The sequence below is a fragment of the Trifolium pratense genome, linkage group LG4, assembly GCF_020283565.1.
Source record: "Trifolium pratense cultivar HEN17-A07 linkage group LG4, ARS_RC_1.1, whole genome shotgun sequence".
In the NCBI taxonomy this organism is placed as follows: domain Eukaryota; kingdom Viridiplantae; phylum Streptophyta; class Magnoliopsida; order Fabales; family Fabaceae; genus Trifolium; species Trifolium pratense.
This window is the reverse complement of record NC_060062.1, coordinates 9377748-9394729: the sequence shown is the minus strand read 5'-3', so window position 1 is coordinate 9394729 and position 16982 is coordinate 9377748. Positions and strand designations below refer to the sequence as shown.

General features: G+C 34.3%; 4 protein-coding genes across 6 annotated transcripts; 2 read left to right on the top strand and 2 right to left on the bottom strand.

Moving 5' to 3' along the window:
* Positions 1 to 1157: 1157 nt before the first annotated feature.
* On the top strand, positions 1158 to 4561 carry LOC123920250. Of its 2 annotated transcripts, none has more exons than XM_045972474.1 (3): positions 1158 to 1388; positions 2079 to 2454; positions 3431 to 4561. In XM_045972474.1, the coding sequence occupies exons 2-3, from the start codon at positions 2105 to 2107 to the stop codon at positions 4083 to 4085; spliced, it is 1005 nt and encodes a 334-aa protein (XP_045828430.1). In that variant the 5' UTR covers positions 1158 to 1388; positions 2079 to 2104; the 3' UTR covers positions 4086 to 4561. The 2 variants fall into 2 exon arrangements, with proteins under 2 accessions (XP_045828430.1, XP_045828429.1); XM_045972473.1 differs by having other exon boundaries at positions 1185 to 1480.
* A 1288-nt stretch (positions 4562 to 5849) lies between these two features.
* Positions 5850 to 6725, bottom strand: LOC123922074 (F-box/LRR-repeat protein 14-like). Its single transcript, XM_045974816.1, has one exon. It carries the CDS (start codon positions 6723 to 6725, stop codon positions 5850 to 5852), a length of 876 nt encoding a protein of 291 aa, XP_045830772.1.
* Positions 6726 to 7405: 680 nt separating this feature from the next.
* LOC123920253 (uncharacterized protein ycf20) lies at positions 7406 to 11728 on the top strand. Of its 2 annotated transcripts, none has more exons than XM_045972476.1 (3): positions 7406 to 7536; positions 8668 to 8976; positions 10517 to 11728. In XM_045972476.1, the coding sequence occupies exons 2-3, from the start codon at positions 8801 to 8803 to the stop codon at positions 10902 to 10904; spliced, it is 564 nt and encodes a 187-aa protein (XP_045828432.1). In that variant the 5' UTR covers positions 7406 to 7536; positions 8668 to 8800; the 3' UTR covers positions 10905 to 11728. The 2 variants fall into 2 exon arrangements, with proteins under 2 accessions (XP_045828432.1, XP_045828433.1); XM_045972477.1 differs by having other exon boundaries at positions 7427 to 7536; positions 8768 to 8976.
* A 627-nt stretch (positions 11729 to 12355) lies between these two features.
* Positions 12356 to 16758, bottom strand: LOC123920242. Its single transcript, XM_045972459.1, has 3 exons — positions 15003 to 16758; positions 14011 to 14200; positions 12356 to 13173 (listed from the first exon to the last, which is right to left on the bottom strand). Exons 1-3 carry the CDS (start codon positions 16623 to 16625, stop codon positions 13046 to 13048), a joined length of 1941 nt encoding a protein of 646 aa, XP_045828415.1. The 5' UTR covers positions 16626 to 16758; the 3' UTR covers positions 12356 to 13045.
* Between the last annotated feature and the right edge of the window lie 224 nt (positions 16759 to 16982).

Here is a 16982-nt window from a genome sequence, read left to right as displayed (position 1 = left end):
GGATTCTGATGGTCGGTGGATACAGGGATACACTCAAAAGATTGGTACTTGTGACTCTTTACATGCCGAAATGTGGGGCATGTATGCGGGAATGGAGTTGGCTAGACGAAAAGGGATTACTCCACCTCATTGTGGAAAGTGATTCCAAACTACTAATTGATATGGTTACAGGGAGATGCAATCTTAATGGGGCCACCCCCATTCTGATTCGGCGCATTCAAGAGCTTATCAACATGAATTGGCAAACTCAGTTTCAACACACATGGCGAGAAGGCAATAGAAGCGCAGATTGGCTAGCTAACCATAGTCTTATGCAAGATTCTTTTGATTTTATAACTCTGGAGACTCCTCCTATAGATCTTCAGAGTTCTCTCTTTGCTGATATCTCCGGGGTTTCCATGCCTAGGACTGTGCGTGTAATTTCTTAGTTTTCTTTTCTTTTGGGCTTTGCCCCCTTCATGTACAAAAAAAAAAGATTCCTTTTTTATTTTATTAAATTAAATAACTTATCTATTTGATCAAGAGGAACGGCCATTTTGATTATCGAAAGTGTCACTCGCTGTCATAGTAGTCTCTGAATTATCAAAAAATAGTTTTAAGCTATGTAGCATGTGTATTCCTAAAACGGTGAAGTACCTGTACTGGGTACATATCAGTACTGGATACTACATGGTACTCGTATGGTACGCACCGATTTCGTACCCATTTTTATTTGGTTGATTTATGATGAGGAATACGGAAAAAATATATTGACTGTTGAAAAATCTCTTAAAATAATATAATTTTTTATTATATTTCAATTATCTTTTATTTTTTATGAAAATAGTTAAGACGATAGACAAAAAAAATTAAATCTTCATAGCATGATGATAATAATTTACTTGAAAATAATTTTTCTAATATTTTATACTAAAATTTTTCTAAAATTAAATTGAAAGTTTACATCTTATAGATCATTTGTGTAAAATTTCAGACAAATCCAAAATCATTTGATATGGTATTGAGACACATAAAAATTAACGGCATTTAATTTTGACAAAACTCGTTAATTTTAATGTATTTCAATAACATATCAAATGATTTTGGATTTATTTTAAATTTTAATTAAAAAAACATATTTATTAAAGAAATTAATATTGAATTTGTTTTTTTTTTCCAAAAGAAATAAATAAAACTTTTTTCTCCATAATTCCGATCAGGAACAGGCTGTTACAGCAGCAGACAGCATAAAACGTTGATGATGAGTTTGTTTCTCTCACTTTACTGTCGTCTTCACCGGTGACTCTTGTCGGAGCTTCTTTATTCCTCATTCGTTTCCACCAATTATTACGCCATTCTTCTTCACATTCTCTCACTTTCAACCCCTCACTGTATCTACTCTCAAAAGGGTACGATTATTTCATGATTTATGTTTAAGCTGTTGGGTCAATTGGATTTGTCTTTGTGCCTACAGATTTTGCGGTTTCCACTTCATATTTGTGTATGTTTTTGTTCCCTGCTTTGATTATCCAATTGGGTCATTTTCTAATTTTTAACTAGGTTTGTTTTTTGAATTATATTATTGAATGCTTCATTGTTGTATCAATCAAGAATGGAAATTTCAAATGGGGTTTTGATTTAATTTAAGTATTTTATAGTTTTATGCATGTTATATCATTGTTTAAGATAAGGAGGATAAAAAGGTAAATTTTTATGCCATTGGGATTTGGGTTAGATTTTTTAGTATTGTGGTTTAGTGAGTATTGAGATTATTATAAGTCTATATGAACAATGTCCAGTGTTGTCCAATAGCGGTTATAGCGTAACGGAATTTGAACAAATTGCTATTGTTGTGTGATAGGCTATTTAGTTCAGGTACATTAATTATGCAATTAACCTAAAAAGGTGAATTTTGCTTATATTTTGTCACGGAGGGAGTACAAAAATTTGTCAAATAGCCGCTATTGCGGTGGTATAGCAATGCATCGTAGTGGAAATTTGAATAAATCGCTATTGTTTGCTATAAGTGATTGACAACATTGGCAATGGTATGTTTGCTTAGTGTTGATTTGATTTGGTTGTTTTTACTGGCTTCACAGGGTGAGATTAAGAAGTTTAGTCATTGATGGCAATTTCAGTTTCTCGGGCTATGTCGAAGGGTGTAGTGATGACGGTGCCTGTTCTGGTTCTCACTGTTTCTGTGGCTGCTGTTTTTCTGTTCTTCCTATTGTCGTCTCTATCTTCTTGCTCGTGCCCTTCACAACCTCCAGCCACCCCTGATGTCAACAATGCCAGGAACGTTGATGTTGGTTCGTCTGAGTCTAGCAAAGGTAATGGTTTTATAGCAACGAGAAAGGAGGATGTTGAGTGGGTGAAAAATCAAATTGAAGCAAATGGGATTCATATGCAAGAAAATGTGCTCCGCAAGGGTATTAACCCTCGTACTAGGGCTCAACAACTTGAGGATCTTAAACAGTAAGACCCTTCTCAATTTGTTTTATCCATTTGTGTGTGTGTGTGACACAGTATATATCTGTTTTGTGATACCCCATTTTATTTATTAGAGTTTTTACTCTGTAGATTGCATTGGAAGTTATTTTTTGATACAGATAAAACACGAGTTAGGTGGGAGAATTGGTTCCGATAATTAGGACTTCATATATTAACCAATGTAGGAAAATAAATTAGCATGCTGAATAGTAGGGTAGCATTGACATAGTGCAGGGGTCGACAACAGTGAGAGGTGATGCACACCGAAGTTTAAATGATTCTATCACTATGCTTCACACTGAAGTTTATTCGCTTTATGTCCATCGTGTGTGTGTGTGTGTGTGAATGTGTATTATTATACATTGTCTTCACATTCTTTTGAGTCGGAATGTTTCTCAATTTTTAATATGCAATTTGTAGTATAGATGCTTCCCTCTTTCTGACCTTTGTTTAACACAGCCTGTACATATGATAACTGATCTGTTCAGTTGTGAAAAGCACATGGGTTTTCAAGGTCAAACACCATGTATAGCATAGTTCAAAAGTCAAGAGTTCTTTTTTGGTTTTAGCTTGAAGAATTCTTTTATAATATTTATAATAATGATTAAATTAAGATACTAAAGAATGTTTTGGTCTTGGCCGACAAAAGGATCTGATTGTTTTGGTAGCTACATAGGAGATTTATTTTTATGGTTATGGGATTTGGCTCCTCTAAATTCAGAGGTCACATTTCAGAGGATAAAGTGCGCAGTTGATTGAAAAGTCGAAGTATTAAGATTGTGATAAAATATTAATTGAAAAATCAAGTATTGAGATTGTGATCAAATATATACACATAACTACAAAGTTTTACACATACATCGAACGAAAGACCATCATTTTTTTTCATGTCATACCATCAATTTAAAATATCTGACTTCCTATTGGATTTCCTGATTATATTTTATCCTCCGAAATGCAGATTTAAGGGCATATCACACTATGAGGGACCTGACTCAAATAATCACACAGCATTTCCATGCCCCGGAGGACTTCTAGTTGAAGAGCACCATAGTAACTACGGTGAACCATGGGCAGGTGGAAGGGATGTGTATGAGTTTCTTGCTCAAGCCATTCAGCTCAAACCAGACTCACAGGTGCTCGAGATAGGGTGTGGCACGCTTCGAGTTGGTTTGCATTTCATTCGATATTTAAATCCTGAACACTTTCATTGTCTTGAAAGGGACGAGCTCTCTCTTATGGCTGCATTTAGGTATGAGCTTCCCGCCCAAGGCCTCTTACACAAACGACCTTTGATAGTTAAGGGAGAGGACATGGATTTCAGTAAGTTCGGTTCTGGTGTAACTTATGATTTGATTTACGCTAGTGCTGTGTTTCTTCATATGCCTGATAAACTTGTATGGGTCGGACTTGAAAGATTAGCATCTAAATTGAAACCATATGATGGACGAATCTTTGTATCACATAATATCAAGTTCTGTTCAAGGTTGGGAGGAGAGGAATGCACAAAGAGGCTTACGAGTTTAGGACTCGAGTATCTTGGAAAACATACACATGATAGTCTTCTATTCAATCACTATGAGATATGGTTTGAATTTAGACGGTCAAAGATTTAAGATTCAGATTGTTTCTTTGAAAAAGCATGAGAAATATAGCTTTGAATGACCTCAAGCCACTAAATTATTCTGCTCATTGCAACAAGTCTTCAGAAACTTCGTGATATTCTTGCTTCAGTTGAAAGAGTTGGCAATTTTTCCTACTCGTGTGGTTCATCGGCTCGTGACAGAAAAGAGAGACGGGTCATTTGTAGTTTTGATTAAGGTCTGTATTATATATTTTGGGATCCTCTTCTAAAAGGGTTAGCTACTTAGCTTAATATATAGAGTATTTCTTATTTATTGTCTCTATGTAGAATTGTAGATTATGATATGATTAGCTGTATTTGGCAGTCATATTATCATGCAACTGATTGCTATTTTCACAATTATTATGCGGAAATAGATGCCGTCTAACACATGTAACGGTGTAATGGTGTGATGCCTATAACTATTTATATTTTTTAGATTATTTATTATATATTGTTTCAAGTTGATATTCATGGTTGGTGCGCAAAGTGTTTGAGTGTTGTAGACTCTGAGGTACCAAGTTCGACTCCTAAAGATAAAAAAAGAGAGTAGATATTCATGATCGGAGGTGGACCGAGTTGTATATGTTAGTAATCTTGTAGCAAACAAAGCTAATGAATGGCTTGGTTGTAGGAGCTGGCATGAGATAGATTGATATATATTAGCTTCTGTTTTTTTTTTAAAAAAAAAATCTAAAAATTTCCTACAAATTATTGAATATCAAAGTTTTTTACGCATTGAACCATTGTATCTAATAGCGCTTCTATAGTCACTGTTTAACAACATTTTGTACTAAATAGTGTATCGGGAAACAACACCAGTTTGTTCAAATTCCGGTGATTATAATGAACTTATTGATCAATAAGAACACAAGCTAAAGATACTAAATTTAAAATTTCAAAATTACAGGCAGTACTAAGAAAATGATTGAAATTCCTATTAAAGTCTGTCTGTCATGGGAGACTAAAATATATATGAAAGAAAGCTAAGACAATTGCACATATATTTGTTGTTTCTCAATGAATCCTGTTTATTTTATTTTATTTTTGTATTTTTGATAATAATGAATCTGTTTATTAGTTACCAAACATTTGATTTGATCTCATATATATTGTATTGTTATGTTATTCTCTTCTTGCTCATAAATTCGAAAATTCAATAGGTCTGAAAATGCTTCATTGCAAAGAGGGAAGAGGAAGCAGGCATGTCGCTGGATGAAGAACAAGGTGGCAGCACAGCGTCAAAATAAAAAAAATACTACAGGATTTATTTCTCAAAATAAAAGATAGATCGACAGTACAGTAAATGTGGTCGTGACTCGTGAGCAGATACACTCAACACAATTGTTGTGAGCAAATGCACTCCACTCTACTGGTTGCTTTTCTGTAATCTTAAGCAAAGAAATATGCGAGCATACTTAAAGGAATTTGAAACTAGGACAGAAAGATACACATTTGAACTCGGGTAAGGCCAGCATGTTTTAAAACATTTCTATAAGATTATACTCAGGTGTCACATATGAGAAAAGGATGAATCAAATGAAAAACTTGAGCAGAGTCACTTTTACCAACAAATCCATCAGAACTATGACTGAAACTTACACATTTGTTTCGAGCAACAATCTTGCACATATTTGTTTCAATAAAAAGAAAAGTAAATCATAAAACATGTTAAATTTGAAAATTGAAGCATTGAACCTTTGATTGGTTCCTTTAGCTAGCTCTGAGTGAGTTAGTTGAAACCAATGGTGCTAAGCTAAGCTACCCAAGCCAGCAAGTATGGAAGCATTATCTTTGTCAATGATGGCCTTAATAATAGCATTGAGTCGACATTAAGATGAACTACTCTTTGACAATATTTCAAATTGATCTCTCTGAGTTGTATGCAGTTTTGTAGCACACTCTTGACTCCCTTGTCTGTGACACGATCACAATATCCGAGTGACAGTTGCAAAATCCGAGTACAAGTCTTTGTAAGAACGTTAAGTGTTTGATTGTCAGCTGTTGAATATGACAAATTCAACACCTCCAAAGTAGGAAGTTGAAAGTTCATAATTCTACTTAGCGGGATAATAGAAGAGGCAGTTAAGTTCAAATGTGTAATGTTACGACATTTCTTCAAAAGAAGAGAAATACATATGTCATTGCAATGACTCAAATCAATGCGCTTCAACTTGGGGAAACAATCGCCAATGAGGAACATGTGAGTGGAATGGAGAAAATCAATGTAGGAACATGTGAGAGAGTTTAAAGTTGAAGAAGTTGCAGAAGAGAAAGTTACTAAGCCAGTGGCGGGAATGGTGGACATGTGTGAGAGTTTGAGTGATGTGAGTCTAAATGGGAAAGTAGAGAGTTGGGGGAGAATGTAGTCGATGTCGTCACCGCCAATAAAGTTGAGGGAGGTGAGGTTGGGAAATCTACCAATGAGATGGAGAACTTGTTCGGTTGTTTGATCGTAGTAGGGTTTGATAGTGAGAGAGGATCGAAGACGGTTGGTGATGGAGAGAAACTGTTTCGAGACGAGGGAGAGAGCATAGTAGTCCTCATCATCCATGAACATGAACATGAATACAAGTTCCCAACACTCATCAGGTTTCACGGAATTTGTTGTTTTTATTCTCTTAGTTTTCATATTGACGAGGAGTAATGTTTTGAGAGAATTTGTTGTTGTTGCCGTTCTCTTCATAATATTGATGGATGTATCTCAAATTCTAATTTCTTTGTTGGATATTTATATTTATTTGGGCCGAAAAAAAAAACCTTTTATTTAAAATTCTTTTACTAAAAAATAGGCTAAAGATTTTGTGTATTGATTAATTGTCTTTTAAGATTTTAAAAGATTTGAAAGACAATTTTGGAAAAAAAGATCTTTAAAATTTTAAAAGATTTTTTTAAAACTTTATAACTTGTAAAAAAAAAAAAACTTTATGCCATCAGGATTCTTGACACATGATTTTAGTAAGGATGAAAACAATTGATTTTATTTCACAGAGACGAAAACTAAAACTCACTATAAAAATAAGGACCGAAACATATTTTACCCTATTATTTTTCTTTCAATTTTACCTTTCACTTAAACTTTATTTTACCATCTATTATTCCTTATCAATCAAATAATATATGGTAAAATTCTATTATTCCACCAGAATCAAATAATATATTCCGAATTTTTTTTAGTACAAATTCAGAGTAAATTTCAGTTTTTATAAACCGAAATTTGTTTTCAAGGCAAAAAAAAAAAACTTTGATTTCTATAAACCGAAATTTTTTGTAAGGGCAAAATTAGAAATTCAGGATATAAAAGAAACACGGGGATAATAAGTTTCCTATAAAATGGCTATGTTTTTCTTCCAAAATGAATATGATAATATGCGTCCAAACAAGTTTTCATTGAAACAACGAAGCAACAATCCCTTCACACTCTAACTCTACACTAACACACAGTAAGTTATCTTCTAACTTCACTTTTTTGCCTTAACTTTTATGTTTTTAACTTGTTTCATTAATTTCAGTATAAATTTCACTTTTTTATCATCTGGGTATTTTTTATATGTTGTTTTTATTGACTATTGGGAAAACCCAGATTATGTTTTTATTATCTGGGTGTACTATGATTCTATGAATATCACATTGACAAAAAGTTTACATGGAATTGGAAATAACATGTCATAATCTATTCTATCAATGAGGATAATCAGTTGAATTGAGTCACATAATTGCAATATAATGCAGAAATCAAGGAAACAAATTTGAACATTTAATGACACTGTTTGATATTAGAAACTGAATTAGTTGTTAACTTGTTATGTCATGTTTGTTGTTTTGTCATGAACTCATTAGTTCTAACTCATTAAAGAAAAAAAACTTCATGAGAAATGTAAATAAAGCAGATGAATAATACAAATTTGTGTTTAATTTAGCTTATCTTCAAACACTGTTGTCAATTGTGGATTGCAAAAAATAGCATTTTTTTTCTTTCCAAATTCCGCCATGCCACAGTTTTAAAGCGCTTCTATAGTCACTATTTAACAACACTTTGTACTAAATAAGTGTATCGGGAAACAACGCCAGTTTGTTCAAATTCCTCTATGCTATAGCACTATAGTACCACTATGGCCACTATTTAGCAACATTGTCGACTTTCGTAGCTATACAAGAGGGGATAACCTTGTGGTAGTGAAATATTAAGCTTCTTCTACCAATGGTAGTTGAGTTGAGTCTAACGGATAGGGCTAGTCTCCACAACGTGCTGAACTATGATCGAACTTTGAAACCCTGTAGATGAGGCGCCAATTTAGTGGCCTGTGGCTGCTTCAACAAGTTGGCCTCCAGTGGGAGGAAACCCGTGGATTCACCTTAAATATAAAGCTTCAGCCATAAAAGGGAGCTTTCTAATCGAACTATTTTCAAATATGAAACAAGTGCAGCCCTATAAAAATTTGTGATGCCCTGCATAGTTTCTCTCTCTCTCTCTCCATGCAACTTTGTTAAGTTAGAAACTCACATGAATGGTAATTCCTAGTTTTTTAATGTTTCCATTAATTGTATACATTATAATGATAGTTCATTTGTAGCATTTCAGTTGTTCACACTTCACGGTTGCACATGTCGTCATTCTTTGTATCTAGGAGTACTGTGGCTATTGATGTTTCTTACATCTTGCATCATCTCCAGGAGTGAGGACTATGCACACTGTTTCCGACTAGAATGATGTTATCCGCTTGTATGATAAGTGCCCAAGTTATATCTCTTGATTATATCAGTTCAAGACTCTCCGAAGTTGGTCTCGCTACATTCTTTTACAAAACCGCATTCGGCCAGAAGCAATGCTCTCCGTGTTTCTCCTTTCATTTTGCTCATCCTTGTTTAATGGTCCATTTCAAGTAAGTCAGTTGCAGTTTATGCTTATGATAGTCAGTCCTGCATAAGACCTGTTACATATTCTTGAACAAAACGTTGTTGTTCTATGATATACTTTTAGTACAAATTGTTGTCAAATAGTGGCTATAGTAGCAATATAGCATGGTAGCATCACAAAATTTGAACAACCTGCTATTTTTCACGATCTGTGATATATGCCGGAAGTTATCTTCACATGATGGATGCAATGTGTTTGATTACTAAAATATGGATAAATTCAATTTGATGTAAAAATTATAAATAATGTAATATGTGTTCTTTCAAAAGATTGTATTCTAAAAGGGTAGGTTTAGGTTAGCATGTTATGTGATCCTGAAAGGTTGATATTTTCCAGGTATTTTTAGGGATATAGATATGAACATGTTCATGTGTTTGCACCTGTATGTATGCTGTTTGAAACACTCTTGTTCCGTGTTGTCAAATAGCCACAATAATGGCACAGTAGCATAGTGGATTTTGCTGATTCTGCTATTAAAACCACGACGTTATACTAGTTTCGCTATTAGGGTAATAATGACCGCCATTCCAATTTCTGCTGGCATATGTAGCGACAATAGTGGAAAAAAGAGAACTTCGGTGTTTCAAAAATAATAAATCTGAAGAGTCTGCATGTGTGCCAAACTTTACCTATTTTTAAAATAGAAAAACTGAAGTCATTGAGTATTACTTTACTTCTATGTTCACCGTCACATGTAAAGTGTTCACTATATGTAAGTTATGCTTTGCCTTCATTCCCTTTTTTCTTATGTATGAAGCATGCCTTTTTTATATATAATTGATGTATTTCAACTGCTATTTGACCGCAACGCTATCTGCTATTTCACATAGCAGACTTTTGGTGTTATGCTATTTTTTTGCATTCCACTATTGATAACATTGCTCTTGATGCTCTATACGTGAATATCATAAGTTAATTATATGAATAGTCAGTCCATTTCAAGTAAGTCGGTTGCAGTTTATGCTTATGATAGTCAGTCCTGCATAAGACATGTTACATATTCTTGAACAAAGTGTTGTCAAACAGTGGTTATAGTAGCAATATAGCACGGTAGCGTCACAAAATTTGAACAACCTGCTATTTTTCACGATCTGTGATATATGCTAGAAGTGATCTTCACATGATGGATGTAATGTGTTTGATTACTAAAATATGGATAAATTCAATTTGATGTAAAAATTATAAATAATGTAATTTGTGTTCTTTCAAAAGATTGTACTTCTAAAAGGGTATGTTTTTCCTCCATTTCCTTTTTTATTCTTATGTATGAAGCATGCCTTTTTATATATAATTGATTTATTTCAACTTCTATTTGACCGCAACGCTATCTGCTATTTCACATAGCAGACTTTTGGCGTTGCACTATTTTTTGCACTCAACTATTTATAACATTGCTCTCGACGCTCTATACGTGAATATCATAAGTTAATTATATGAATAGAATCGTATATTCATGCAAAGTGTGAACATTTCTTTGAATATTGAGTCCTTTTATTTGTCTTCAGGAGGAAGACTCCGGTTAGAAGCAGCATAAACGACAGCAGTTTTAGTCCTTCAAATGGAACTAACGGAAGGACGCGCATAATTAGAGTTATTCAAGAGTTTCGGACTAAGTTAGGTTCTAAAATTGAGAAGGTAAGGAAAAATCTTCCAATGAAGCTTCTTTTCTTCTTGGTTGGATTTTATTGTGCAACCGCCTTTTCCACTGTTATCGGACAAACCGGTGATTGGGATATTCTATGTGCGGCCTTAGCTGTTTTTGTTGTGGAAGGCATTGGTGCTCTCATGTATAGTTCTTCTCTTCCTTTAGTTACCAAGAGCCTGATATCAGTGTTTAATTATTGGAAAGCTGGCCTTACATTGGGACTTTTCTTGGATTCATTCAAATATTAGTTTGATTTTATATTGGATGCATCAATACCTACCACGAAAATCAGAGTTTCTACGTGGTTTTTCATGACTGGCATCTTTTACGCAATTGATTCGGTGGGTTTTCATCGCAAGCAAGGACATTGACGTCGTTTAAGGTTAATTATCTGTAACTTATATAGCACCGACACTTCAGATAGAAGGTATGTTTGGTGTTCGACACTGACACATGTGGTACATTCAATAATACCATTTTCTCAAATTATTACCGGTGTCAGTTTCGTGTCTGTGTTTGTGCTTCATAATCGGTAACTCTATTTATGATCAGCTTAGCAATGGCTTTGAATGTGGAACATTAAAGGACATTGGCACATTCGACAACATAATTTAAATTTTTCATGTTAATCTTCATCGGGTTCTGCTCAGTTAGGGAAATCACCTCCCTCGATTCCAAGTTCCATCCTTTCATTCGTCTTGGCATCAAATCCTTCTTACTGAGATCCTTTCCTAGATATTCATTCTGCAACAGTATTCTGCCAAATTGGAGCATGAAGAGGTTCAATTCTATGTTGACTGCTAGCATGGATGATGGTATTTGTGAAATTGCATACCTTTTGCACTCTTCCATACATAGAAAACTCGAGCTGCTGTCAGATTGGTGACCTAGTTCAATACGAATCGTGCAATTCAGCTCAAATACATCTTCAGATAAGTTGATTGTGTATCATCTTTATTGTTTCCTGCAAGAAGTACATTTTTTTTTAACAATACATCTTTATATAATGTCATTTGTTGATTCATTTATTTTATTGTTTATACCAGTACAATGCTTGTGGATCTTCTGAATAGCTTTCAATAATGTCTATATATATATAGTGTTATTGTTTTAAAAGATAATATGCATTTTCATGTAATTACCACTTGGAAGTAATGTTTGGAAGTATAGAACGGTTTAGCTAATCACTTCGATGCACTTGCACAGATGGTGCAAGGTAACATTTTTCTTTTTAACTATTGGGACTCCATTTGAGGGTCCAAGATTAATTGTGAGTTTAACCGTGACGATGCATTTTGACATCATAATAGCATGATTCAATTTATTTATTTTACGTTAAAACTCAACAATGTGGTTGAGCTATGGAGCATAGACACCCAATATGATCTCAATATCGAAATGTAGACACTGCTAATAATTTAAGAAAATAGACGTGATTATAAGTAATCACAGTTCACATAAGTGTCAGTGTCTAGTAGTTTTCAGACAGAGACACATCAAACACTCGTACACGCCCTCGATCTAAAATGTCAATGCGGCATAGACTTAGAGTTTCACGCTTTTTATTTTCTCTTAGAACTTTTTCTTCCACATCCATACCCGTTTAGAACGGCATAAGATGGTTTAATGTGGAATCAATTTGTCCATCCATTGGCACATGTCCATTGTGGATTGGAGCTATCACCATAGTCCATAAGCCTTTGATTACCAAAACTCATTCTCATTACCAAAATTTGAGTTTCACAATCTTGCCCAAAACAAAGCCTTTTTTGCAAAAAAGAATAAATAAAAGTGCAACTCTCCGAGCACATAACCAACTCACGGAATAACACATCGAGCAACTCTCCGAGCACATCCATCCTGACCTTATTATGCTGTATTTTGACCACTCGTTATACCCTTTTGATCTACCCTTTTCACAAGCATTATAAGGCTACAAATCTAACAATTATCGCAGGAAACAAAACATCGGCAAAAAGATGAGAAAATAATTTTGAAAAAAACTTTGGGGATAAGTTGATTAAAAGGAAATCGATCTTGTAAAGATCGAGAAAAAAACTAAGATGATCATCCTACAAACAAAGCTAACATTTTTAGAAAAGCAATGAGAGAATGAGAAGAAATCTCTTTTGAGGTAAATGTCATCAACTACATTTCCATGTTGAGAAACATTGTAGAAAAGATAGAAATCTAAGAATTAAATTGAACTATACAACCAATCTCAAACTATACAGAAGTATAATTTTCCAACTATGATCACTAATCCATATTTATTACTAAACTCGTCACAAAATATTGAATGTGTGGATGTGTATGTGCGCAAAATTTTAACTATGTAGAGGACATTAAGCATCAACTTCGAATGGCAATGTGAAGTCATTGTGCGACATTAAGCATCAACTCCGGGCCCAGGATATGCTGGTAAACTCATTATACGTTTGTCCACAACAGGACTTCCAACGGTAAAATGATATAGGCTCTGGAAGGTTGAGTCTTTTAACCCAAGTAATTGATGTACTGCAAAAGAACACGAGATATTTTATTACTAAATTAATTCCACAATACAAGTACAGTACAAGTAAAAAATTTACATTTGCATTTGGTTTTCTATAGTATCATAAGAATTCTACATTGAAAATTCTGCAACCAAAAATCTTTTATATTTGTAGTCTATCTTGATACATCTTGTGCTGGGGAGACTGTTTTATTAATATATATCTCATTTTGGCTTTTTAAAAAAAAATCATAAAATGACTAACTAGAAAATAGAAATTATTCTCCTAATGGTTTGTAAGAAGGAATAAATCTTACTAAATTGTATATGGACTGTTATTGGATAGTAATTTATCGTTGGCAAATTCTGGAATTTATCGCATGGGATCAAACTACTGAGGAAGTTAGGATAAGATAGTGGACTAATGTTGCTATCATCGCCAATAATTGTGTACATAGTCGATTCTACTTATCATCACATCAAGCAAAGCATGGATGCACTTCAACAAAAAAGAATCTTTTTATGGACCCGATGCAGTTTATATCTACATGTTTTAGCACCGCTCCCTTAACTAGAAAGAGAGTGAATTCTACCCGATGTTTAAATTAGAAAAGGTTGATGAAAAGTAACAATATAATAGCTAAACTCTAATGCTTGTCAGCATGATGGAACACGAAAGTATTATGCCAAATTATCAATGCTCACTTAATGAAAGTGAGGTTGCCTTAATGATGATTAGATATTAAATTATCAATGCTCTCCGTGGACTCGAGAAAACATCAAAATCTCCAAACAAATAATTGGCACTAGACCAAAAATCTCAATTTCTCAAAGCAAATGATGAGAAAAAATAAGCATACCAGGATCATCAAAGAAGCAGCCAATTCCGGTTGCTGAGATTCCAACTGCATGAGCTTCCAGGTACAACACCTGTCCAAGGACTCCAGTCTCCCAGAATAAACGTGGATACATCCAGAGGTTCTTCTCACGCAAAGTAGGCTCCATGCGAGCCAACATAACAAGGCTAAAGCAACCATCACTTGCAATGTCCTGCAAGTAGATGTCACATTTGAAACAGGAGATACAATAAGCACGGATTATCTGTTTAGACTAGTTAGAAATAAGACAGTTAAGCAATGAATGGAGCAAAATCATTTTACATTAGAGACAATGTCATCAATCGCAGAAAATAGTGTTTGATCAAATTCTGCTACGCAGCAATGGTATTGCACCACTATTCGACAAAGTTTTGTACTAAACCGCATATCGCCGAACAATAACAATTGGTTCAAATTCCACTACGCCAGTGTTTCTATTTGACAACATTTGTTAGAGATATTATTAATAGACAGAATAAATCACAAACTCCAATAATTTCTATCCTTCAAAATTTAAAAGTAATCGCTCTAGGAATTTAGGATACTATAAAAGGAAGAATAAGTGAAGAACAAAGTTTTGATACCCTCATTCAAATTCCATACTATGATGCTATCAAGATTAAACAGAAGCCTTATTCACTAATTTAATGGTAAGGAATCAAAGGACTGCAATGAGTGGATTGTAATTTGCTTAAATATTACTAATAATAATCTAGTAAACTATAATTATAATAGTAACTTCTCATTTTAAAGCAAAAGTCAAATTCAGACCACCTAATCTAACTATAGTGAAAGCAATCAACAAAAATCATTGACACAATTAGCACAGAATTCGGAACTAGTGTGTCTCACAGTCACAATTTAACTAGAAGTTCGATGTTGAAGTAACAATGTAACTTCTGCAGACTTTATGAAACTTCATAATGCAATGCAAAAAATTTAAAAGGCAGACACAGTCACCACTAGTTGCATACCTGATGGCACGAAAGCTGCTTAGCAACCCGCCGACAATCTGATCTAAGGAGTTCATACAGAGGAAGTTCATCAGGACACCCCTCTGGTTTGGTCCAAACAAAGTCAGGATTCATAGCTTTCTTCAACTCACCAAAATGATCTTCATTCCTCACAAGGAAATACAATCCCTGAGGTAACCCTACCACTCTATGAACAAACAAAGCAGCATGAACCTCGGCATCCCAAGGAAGGGCTCGGAACGGCAAAGAAATTTGTCTCCTTTGCTTCTTTCCAGCTTCGAAACCAGAAGGAAGACAATGTGACAAAATCTGATAAAATGTTTCCCTCTCCATTGTTGTAACTCCATCCATATCAACCGCACTTCTACGCTTCCTAACAACTTCCCTCACAGTTAAACCCTTATAAATTCTTTCCGTTTCGGTTTCACTATAAATTCCACTTCTTTGAAATGTATCAACCACTAACCTATCTTCTAAATTCAACGGCTTTTTAACAATTTCAGCAGTTTTATATATAATATCCCAACAAACATGTTCTTTGCTAAGCGAATTCGGTTTCCCTATCCAATCCAACTTCGAAAAATCCAATATAGCATTACTCAACGCCTTATAATCCAAATCAAACTCACTAACGCTAACGCCACTCGGAAAAACAAGCATTACACAATCAGGATGCTCAAACTCAATCTCAGGAATCTTACCTTTAACAGCACGTAAAGGGCTTTCAAATTCAGGAAAAACATGAAGTCCCATAAGAAACTTCAACTCTTCAAAACCTAAGCAATCCAAAAGCTTAACATCCCAACCAAGAGTAGCAGCAGCCATTGAAACAGCACCAATAGCATGACCAACATCATGATTACAATACCTAAAACCACGTTCACCATATTTCCACGATTCACGCCAGAAAATGGAAGAAAACCCAACAAGAAAAGAATTAGGTGGAAAAAATTTATGAAAAAACCCAGATGGGATTTGAGTTCTAAGTTCCAAAGAATGTTCTTTTGGAGCATAATGAGCAACAAAAGGTTCATCAGAGATTGATTCAATTGAAGGGGATATGATATATGCTTCAGTTGGATGTAAATTTCCACTACTAGGGTTTACTCTTAAAGACCAAGTTGAAAAGCTTGTACTTTTCCAAGCTGAAAGTGCAAGAGAATCATGGAGGAATTGAGAAATGGTGGTTTTGGAAATGGATTTTGGAGATGGAAGTGAATTGAATAGAGAAGGGTAAAAGGGTGATTCTTGTTTTTCTTGTTGAGGGGTAAAATGGAGAAGAGGTAAAAGTGGTGAAGAGATGTACCTGCGAAATGGGTTTGGTTGGTTTGCCCAATCAAGACCATGTGGTCCTCTTGCATAGTTGTTGAAATTGTGTTTGGTTTGGTTGTGGTATTTGAGAACATGGGACAGTTTTTGTTCTTGTTGTTCAATGTTTGGAATTTGAGGTTGTTGTTGTGTGGTGTTGTTGGATTTAGAAGAAGATGAAGAGAAAGAAGACATGGATTTTGATTTGGTTATTATGACAGGAAAAAAGTGATTATTATTGTAAGTTGTTGTGGGGAGAAAATGGAAGAATGAAAATTGGTTGCAATTGCGGAGAGGAAGTGAAGAAGATTGCATGTTTTGTTTTAAATGGAAACAGAGTTTGTGTTTTGTGTTTTGTGTTTTGATGATGTTATGATGAACTCATGTGTCTTCTCCATGGACCAGGGATTGGATTCTTCTGGTCTGGTCTAGAAAAGATGACAATTCCAACATTATAAATAAATCTTAAAAATAATTATTTGTTAACATTAATTTTATCTTTTATTGTTTTTTATATACTTATTTTTGTTATATTTAATAAGACTGACGTTTAGCATGATCCAAAATAATATAATGACTTAAATATGAAAACGGTCCCTGTAATACCAAAACTTTTAAAAAGATCCTTGAGGTGAATTTTTGGCTGACATGTCAAGTAGTTGATGATTTAGC

Excerpts from the sequence above, each read along its gene's own strand:
- LOC123920250 (XM_045972474.1), top strand. The coding sequence starts at position 2,105 with ATGGCAATTTCAGTTTCTCGGGCTATGTCGAAGGGTGTAGTGATGACG. Across the intron at positions 2,455-3,430 it reads CAACTTGAGGATCTTAAACA|ATTTAAGGGCATATCACACT; the intron begins GTAAGACCCTTC and ends TCCGAAATGCAG.
- LOC123922074 (XM_045974816.1), bottom strand. The coding sequence starts at position 6,725 with ATGAAAACTAAGAGAATAAAAACAACAAATTCCGTGAAACCTGATGAG.
- LOC123920253 (XM_045972476.1), top strand. The coding sequence starts at position 8,801 with ATGATGTTATCCGCTTGTATGATAAGTGCCCAAGTTATATCTCTTGAT. Across the intron at positions 8,977-10,516 it reads TGTTTAATGGTCCATTTCAA|GAGGAAGACTCCGGTTAGAA; the intron begins GTAAGTCAGTTG and ends ATTTGTCTTCAG.
- LOC123920242 (XM_045972459.1), bottom strand. The coding sequence starts at position 16,625 with ATGCAATCTTCTTCACTTCCTCTCCGCAATTGCAACCAATTTTCATTC. Across the intron at positions 14,201-15,002 it reads AGCAGCTTTCGTGCCATCAG|GACATTGCAAGTGATGGTTG; the intron begins GTATGCAACTAG and ends ATCTACTTGCAG. Across the intron at positions 13,174-14,010 it reads CTGCTTCTTTGATGATCCTG|TACATCAATTACTTGGGTTA; the intron begins GTATGCTTATTT and ends GTTCTTTTGCAG.